Here is an 8,603-nt window from a genome sequence, read left to right as displayed (position 1 = left end):
TCCTTGAATGACAAAACAAGATAAAAGATGTCAAGAACTAGAAAATGACGTTAGGCATTATTTTTTGAAATATTGGACGTTACGATCGAACTATAGGGGTGTAAAACCTCCACTACTTGTTGCATTTACTTTTGCACCATTTATATCATCTGTTTTGATGTTAAGAATTGAATAGTTGCAAAAATATGTAATAGTCTAGTCATAGCATGGTCAGTATTATTGCTAAGATTATTATTATAGTGGGATAGGTGTATAAAAACGATTTTTCTAACAAGTGTCCTGCGTCATAAATCACAATTGTTTTTTATCTTTTTCCATTAAGGAAATCTTGGATTACTCTAAGAATTGCTTTTAACTTCTTCAAAACGAAACAATCAATTTACAGAGTTTACATGTGCTTGTGGTGTACATATTAGGAAAACGCGTATTAAGAAAAAACAATTAACTTTTCATATTTAGCCATCAACAAAAAATTATACGAACGGAGTCTTAAAATCACCACATATACTAAAAACATTATCCTAAATTAATTCTCCAGTCTCCTATTTAAACACCTGTGGGGAATCATAGTTTTTCATTAGAGTCAAGAAATGGCATTTTACAATTTGAGTTCATCTCCTTTCCTTGTTAGCATTTTCTCCATTTTTTTTCTGGCGATTTTAACTTTTGCTGCTTCCGATGCTGGTGTTAACGAGGATAGAAATGTTCGTTCTCATATCTAGTTAATGTTTGATTAGAGTTGAATTTTCTCTCATTTACATAATCATTCAATTACCATAAAAAGTGTTACTCAACTACAATTTCTAAATGATTGTTCTTTGAATTTTTATAGTTTTTCGTTTTTAAAGAATTTATACAAGTCAAAATAGCACTCTTATTTTCAAATTAGCGATGTGAAATCTACCAAATCTCTTATTTGGGTTCTCCCTCCCCTATCTTTTTTGTAGAATTCGAATAATTTATAACATACTTTGTTAAATTTGTTGTCTTACGACTCAAAACCGATTGCAATGAGTAAAATGACCTGAAAAGTATACTATTGACTATTAGATTGTTATTTTCTTATGTGGTACTACTCCCACCATTAATACATAAACTCACATCTATTTCTTTTGTATCCGCAAAAAAAAACACAACCAAGCACTACCAAATTTTAAAAATTTAATTTTTTTAACTTCGAATTTCTATTCCACATGTTGAAAGCTTGTGCCTTATATTTCTTTAACTTCGATCTTCACGATGGTGTGGATGACCTATGCAGATATATATCGTGTACATGGGTGGACTTCCAGCTGAGACAGAATATTCTCCAACATCTCATCACGAGAGTATTCTAGAAGAAGTTATCGGCGAAAGGTAGTATTGATTAAACAATAATTTTCCTGAAAAATTAGACAGGCAGAAAAATTGCTTGTCTCACATTATGCAGAACATGAGTTCTTTTAATAGCTTAATTTACATTACTTAAAATTATATTCATGGTTATTGTACAGCTTGTTGGAAGATGTCATGGTATATAGCTACAAAAGAAGTTTCAATGGATTTGCAGCGAAGCTTACTGATCAAGAAGTTCGCAAGCTTTATGGTAATTAGCGAATAACCCGATTTGATATGTTTATTGAGTCAAATAATTTTTTTTGGTGAAATACAAAATAACTTATGTATGCAATATGTGCACAGGAAGGAAAGACATAGTGTCTATATTTCCTAATCGAAAACTACAACTTTATACAACAAGATCGTGGGACTTTCTAGGATTCGTAGAAACTGTAGAACGGGCTTCTACTACTGAAAGTGATATCATTGTTGGAGTATTAGATACAGGAATTTGGCCAGAGTCAGAAAGTTTCAATGATGCTGGATTCGGGCCTCCACCAGAAAAATGGAAGGGTATTTGTAAAGGTGGCGAAAATTTCACTTGCAACAAGTAATTTTCCTACTCATTTCTTTCGTTGTCAGGAAATTATAAGAAATGTGTTTTGTATTCTATCCGAAATTAGATATATACATAACAATTTATGTCTATTTGTGTTGTACATTCAGCAAGATCATCGGGGCTCGGTATTATCAAGATGACGACAGTGCGAGGGATTTCGAAGGACATGGTACTCATACTGCATCAACTGCAGCAGGAAACATAGTGAAGGATGTGAGTTTCTATGAAATAGCCAAAGGAAATGCTAGAGGTGCTGTGCCATCTGCAAGAATTGCTGTTTATAAGGTCTGTTCACACTTAGGTTGCAGCAGCGCCAGCATCTTGGCTGGCTTTGATGACGCAGTTGCCGATGGGGTCGACATGCTTTCCGTCTCATTAGGTTCACGTGATCCCCAGGAATTTGATAAAGATCCTATTGCCATCGGTGCTTTTCATGCAATTCAAAAAGGAATTCTCACATCGAATTCAGCAGGTAACAGCGGCCCCTGGCAGAAATCTGTGACTAGCAATGCACCTTGGATGTTAACTGTGGGAGCGACTGGAACAGATCGTAAGATCATCGACAAGGTTGTTCTTGGAAATGGGAAGACATTCGAGGTATGCTTTCTCGATTCCTGTAGTTTTACGTTGTGTTTCAATGTTGAATGGAATGTTAGTGCATTCACTTATTCATTGACCTTGTTACTCTTGTTCAGGGTAATGTTATTAATGGCTTTCAATTAAATGGAACTAGATTTCCTATTTTGTATGGGAAAAATGTCTCGACTAATTGTTCCTTTGAACAAGCTCGGTAAATTTTGATACTTTAGCATTTACAATTACTGGAATATAAAGACAAGAAATTCGAGTTTTATTTATTCGTCTTGTTTCAAATTTCAGGTTTTGTTACTACTCTTGCCTCGATGAAAATTTGGTGAAGGACAAGATTGTAATATGTGAATCATATGACCGAGGGGAGGAAGCTTTAAGAGCGAATGCATTAGGAACTATCCTGATTGCTGAAAGTCGATTTTCCGATCATTCGTTCATTTACCCCTTACCGGCAACTCTTTTAAATACTACGGTCGGCAAAAGTGTCTTCTCGTACTTCAACTCAACCAAGTAAGCTTACAAAAGTATCCAAAGATAACGATTGTTTGTGCTTCAAACTATTAGTTCTCTAACTGATGCATTTCAACTTACAGAAAACCTGTGGGAACTATTCTCAAATCGGAGTCTATAAAAAATTCCAAAGCTCCATTAGTTGCTTCATTCTCTTCTCGTGGACCGAACAACATCTTACCAGATATTGTAAAGGTATCACTTATTTATGTGAAGTAGTTTTTGTTTTCCATCGGGATCTAATATGCGGTTCAAGAGTTTGAATTGACTCCTAGATTTTAAAATGTTTATTTTTGTCTAACTTCTAATGTCTGATTCGGGTCAATTTTAGGTTTACTTAATTGACTCAGATGATTCAGATTCAGAATAGGAAGAATAAGACGATGAGAACCATACAAATAACACCCGAGTTAGCTTTATTAGCTTCTCTAATACTTACTTATTTGTCATGTATTATATAACAGCCAGATATCAGTGCCCCAGGAATTGAAATACTTGCTGCATTCTCACCTAAAGGTAACCCATCAAATGTACCCGGCGATAAAAGGTCTGTAAAGTATAGCGTATTGTCAGGGACGTCGATGTCATGCCCCCATGCAACAGGAGCAGCAGCTTATGTTAAATCTTTCCATCCTTACTGGTCTCCTTCTGCTATTAAATCTGCTCTTATGACTACTGGTAATTTCAACTAAGTCTATCATGCTTTTACTTCTTTTTGTACCCTCCCGTCACTTAGTTCATTTACTAATTTGTTCCTGTTATCTATAGCTTTTCCTATGAATGGTACCAAGGGTAACGCAAGTGTGTTTGATTTTGGAGCGGGTAACATAAACCCGGTAAAAGCGATAAATCCTGGTTTGGTGTATGACTTGGTTAGTGATGATTATATCAATATGCTTTGTGATATTGGTTACAGTGGAAGCAAAGTTAAGCTCATAACTAACCATACTTGTCCTGACAATCAAACTGCCAACGGAACTGCAAGAGATCTAAATTATCCTTCATTTGGTGCAAAAGTTAAAGAGGGAGAGTCCATTAAGATCAAATTCCCAAGAACGGTAACAAATGTTGGCGATGCAAAATCGACATACAAGGCGACCATCACTTCGGATGATAGGATTAAGGTGACTGTTGAGCCTAATGTTCTGTCTTTTGAGTCTGTAAGTGAGAAGAAGTCTTTTGTATTGAATGCTGAAGGAGATGGATTACAGAAAGCAGAAATCGCGTCGGCAATACTAATCTGGTCAGATGGGGCTCACAGTGTGAGAAGTCCTATTGTTGTTTATACATCCAACTAGTTATGTACTTCTGATCAGATAATAATACAAGTTTTCTATTTGTCCTAATAATCCCTCTGCCTTCTGATCTTTCCTACTTTCTCTATCTTTTCTTTATCTTTCCTACAACTAGTGGATCTTTTCTTTACACCAGATCCACTCTTAAGGTGTTTTCAGAGTGAAGTAAGAGTACAAATATGACCTACTGTAAACAATGGAATGGTTGGGCTATTAACCATGAGTGCAGGGGGAGTGGGAACTGAGCTCCCACAAGCAAACAATGGAGTGGTGATTGGGCTACACTTCAAAGCTTTTCTATGATTTTGATTTTTTCATTCAGGGCCATGGAATATTATGAGGAGGCCTTACCCTCTATCCTATACAAATATGATTCAAACACCTTTTCGCGCTCCTTAACCCATTCGGCTGGAAACCTAGCAGACACAACCTTGTACTAGTTTCTATTTTGTCCTTTGTCAGTATACTTAGTTATTTGTAATGTAAACTTCTTTATTCGTTGGAGCTTTTTTCGATGAGTTTATATCACTTTCCATTGTTAAATTATTGTGATACTTCGATTTTTAGGAGAAGAAGATCGAATCCATCTTTCATTTTTTGTGAATGCTTTGCCAGAGCTCTTGAGCTTTTAGCGCCCCATGGATTACAAAGATGATAAGAAGAGCAATTAAAATTTAGAGATAAAAGTTATGTTCTTCGCAAGAGCTCTTGAGATCTTACCAACTTGAAAGAAACAATGCTACAAGTTCCATCTCGTAGTACAGCATAAGATAGTCTTACGAAAAACTTAACCGAGTTCCCAAAACTGGAAAGAATCTGTCACTACATTGTCGGTACGTTTACTATCTAACCCGAATTCTTTCTTATCTATATGTTGGTTAAGAAACTTGTCTTTTTAGTTCATCTATATCTACATATTAGTCTTATGTATTGAGCTTCCTTGTATTTCATATTAACTAACTAAAACATTTGTCGATTTATTTCGAGTAAGAATGTTTCTTTGACAATCTTAGCATATATAATAAGATGTTCTCTTTTCTTTAGGAGAGGTTGTGAGTTTGGGTATTGAACTTTGTATTATAGGTGGATTGATATAAGACTAATACCCCTGAATACTCACTACCTCAGAGATATACAAAAATATATTGATGCCTGAATACCTCATACAATTGTAACTTGGGTAATTATCGACAATGAAAATGATGAAAAAGGAAAGTTTGATTCGTGATAAACCGATATTTGTCTCTTTCAAATAATATATGTGTGTGTGTGTCCAAGGCGCCAAGCTATCATAATCTTAAAAGATCCAACTCACATGAAACGCGGACAACCAATGTTAGACAAATGAAAGATGAGAAGATAAATAATTTTTTCAAAGAAATACTGCATCAAGCTTTGTCTCCAATAACCTTAAAAGCCGCAACAATAATTTTGGTATTGATGCCCTTGATTTGCTGAATTTTACTTACAAGGTGAGTATCTTTCAAAATCTTGATTATTTATAGGTTGGACTTGGAATCATCATATCTCTCAAAGCTCATCCTTTTAAGTGGAGGATGGTATATGTTATGACAGGTTTCTTGGCCTCTTGAACTTATTGCAAACTCAGAGGCCGTTAAGAAGTATAATCAGGTATAAATTTGTCATTCCCAAATATTTTGTTTTGCTTCTCTACAACTACAAGGGTTGTCCTCAAGTATAGTCCAGATCATTTGATATTTGTGTTGGATTTAGGTGATGGGTTTCTTGTTGAAGGTGAAGCGGGCGAAGTATGTCCTTGACAAAGCTCGTAGGTGGATGTAGAAGGTCTGATCATGTGCTTTATTTTGGGAGTTTATTATGCAGGGTTGAGGCAGTTCAGCATCAACCGCAAATGCCACTGGCTGGTGGAACAGAAGCTCCTCCATTTTGTTGATGCCTTTCATCAGTATGTCATGGACAGGGTAAAAATAAAATAAAAAATCGTCTCTATACTCTACTTGACAAGAAAAATTTTCAATCTAATCTTTCTCGGACTGGATATACAGGTTTTTCACAGTGCATGGATTGAACTCTGTGAAGGTATGGCATCTGCTGGTTCGCTTGATGAAGTTATAGAAGTCATGAGGCCTACCTATCGTCTATTCAGCGTCAGTGCTTTGTGGTTCCCGATAAGTTTGTAAGTTGAAGCTTTTTTTCTTTTCTTTCAGAGCTTCAAGTCTATTCTAAGGTTTGACCTTTTGCAGAGACCATCTGTTTATGGGCTCAAGCATTGATAAAAAGAAAACAGTCTTGATAGTGGTAACTCACTGAAACATTCCTAAAAAAAAACTCACTGAAACATGTTACTGGTGTGTCTCGAAATGCAGTGGGCGTTGATTGCAAGTCGGGTCAAGAGTATCCTTAGATTGGCTCTTGAATTCTATTCCATACAGCAGACACTTAGTAGTGGTGGAGCAGCTCTTGCTATCAAAGCTAAATGTGAAATAGAAGTGGATCGAATTGAGAAACAGTTTGATGATTGCATCACCTTTCTTCTCAGAGTATTCTTCTACTTCCTTGTTTTTGTTCGGCCTATTTACGTAAAACGTATCTTCATTCTTTCGAACGAACGCATGATATGATCGGCTAAAACCTTTATCATAATATCCATACTTCTTCCTGGTTTGAAGAGGAGAGATGGGAGAATCAGATAGATGAAAAGGGTTAAGGGGGTTCCAATTCTAAGGCACTTGACGCAGCGGAAAAACTGAAAAAAACCTTAGATCTTCGTCTAAAGACTATAGAACCGAAATTGATAACAAGAATACTAAAATACTGAATTTTATTGATTGAATTGAATGAATAAAACAACTCCTAGATTCCCTTTATATAGACTTAGGGTTTCCGTAACCTAATCAAACTCAAATAACAATTTCTAATAAATAAAATACTAGTTTCCTAAACCTAATCAAATTCTAATAACAACTTCTAAATAAATAAAATACTATAATCTAAAAGCTAAAGGTTTCCTAAAAATATAAAACTGCTAAAAATAATAATTCTCTACGAACAAAAATATTATACTATTAAAATAACTAGATTTTAAGATATCCAAGATACTTGGAATATCTCATGAAAATCTCTCTTCATCAGTCTCCTCCACTTCAAAAAAACTCGCCTCGAGTTTACTAATTGACTTGAATGTTATCTTGATTGACAGTCCCTTGATATATCCTTCTCGTGAACTATGCATAGGAATTACCAAACTTTCAGATTTGACTGACGATTTTACTAGGCCATAAAATATTTTCTGCCTATATTTGTAATTTGACTCAAGCTCTCTTTTCACACAAAAAATAAACTTGTACAGATCATGAGTATAATGATTGAAAATTATGAACTTCGATGAAGACTTTCGAATAAAATTACTTGTCAATCCATGTGAAACAACTTGAGATTCGCAAAATTCTGAGAACGGGTCTTCGTATGAAGGAACTTCAATTGGACTAATGTCTAACTTCCGAAGCTTTTCACCTTCCTTTGATTCAGCTTCTTGAACAACGTCCTTTGTCTCAATTTCCTGAACAACGTCCGTTGTCTCAATTTCCTGAACAACTTCCTTTGACTCAATTGGTTGAACCACTTCCTTTAACTCAATTTTCTGAATAATTTCTTCAGAATTAATTATTTTATTGTGTAAATTGATTTTAGGAGACTTATCATTGAACACAATAACGTCGGATTTTGCTTCATGAACAATATTGTTTGAATCGTCTATGGTGATAATTCGTGGTGGTTCAACATTCTCTAAGGGAGTCGTTTTTACCTTTTTAATAGTTAAGTGAGGTTGTTCTTCCCTCTTAAATCCAAACTTCCTATATTCCCATTCCTCAGCTTCAATTTTTAGGGCCAAGTTGTACGCCTCCTGAATAGTCCATACTGTAACTATCCCCACTTTTTCTCGCAAACTAAATTTTAATCCGCTTAAAAATCGGTTTGCTACAACATCTTCATATTCTATAATGTTCTCCACATTGTTTCTTTGAGCCAGTTTTGAAAACTCCTCATAGTACTCACCCACCGAACGCAATCCCTGTCTACAATTCTGGTAAGTCATAAACAAGTGTTGTTGATAATCTGGTGGTAAGAACCTCTCTCTCAGGTTTTCTTTCATAGACGGCCAATTTTGAATTGGAGCCCTTCCTTGCCCCACTCTTTGACGTTGTAACTGATCCCACCAAACAGCAGCATTTCCTTTCAGTCTACAAGCAATAATGTTTACCATCTGTTCACCAGGAACAGTATATGAC

General features: G+C 35.4%; 1 protein-coding gene across 1 annotated transcript; it reads left to right on the top strand.

Annotated features, from left to right (window-relative positions):
• The first annotated feature begins 283 nt into the window (after positions 1 to 283).
• On the top strand, positions 284 to 4,383 carry LOC147558648 (subtilisin-like protease SBT4.3). The gene is made up of 10 exons (XM_086660392.1): positions 284 to 704; positions 1,262 to 1,356; positions 1,494 to 1,585; positions 1,681 to 1,927; positions 2,044 to 2,533; positions 2,632 to 2,726; positions 2,816 to 3,037; positions 3,121 to 3,232; positions 3,502 to 3,715; positions 3,806 to 4,383. The coding sequence occupies exons 1-10, from the start codon at positions 591 to 593 to the stop codon at positions 4,333 to 4,335; spliced, it is 2,211 nt and encodes a 736-aa protein (XP_086516518.1). The 5' UTR covers positions 284 to 590; the 3' UTR covers positions 4,336 to 4,383.
• The last annotated feature ends 4,220 nt before the right edge of the window (positions 4,384 to 8,603 follow it).

The sequence above is a fragment of the Eschscholzia californica genome, unplaced genomic scaffold, assembly GCF_041429995.1.
Source record: "Eschscholzia californica isolate CP2 unplaced genomic scaffold, dmEscCali1.0.p SCAF_2, whole genome shotgun sequence".
Classification (NCBI taxonomy): Eukaryota; Viridiplantae; Streptophyta; class Magnoliopsida; order Ranunculales; family Papaveraceae; genus Eschscholzia; species Eschscholzia californica.
Note: the sequence above shows the minus strand (reverse complement) of the source record. Positions and strands in the feature narration are given on the sequence as shown.

Coding starts and splice junctions, on each gene's coding strand:
- LOC147558648 (XM_086660392.1), top strand. CDS start 591: ATGGCATTTTACAATTTGAGTTCATCTCCTTTCCTTGTTAGCATTTTC. Junction 2,727..2,815: donor TGTTCCTTTGAACAAGCTCG/GTAAATTTTGAT, acceptor TTCAAATTTCAG/GTTTTGTTACTACTCTTGCC. Junction 3,716..3,805: donor ATCTGCTCTTATGACTACTG/GTAATTTCAACT, acceptor TGTTATCTATAG/CTTTTCCTATGAATGGTACC.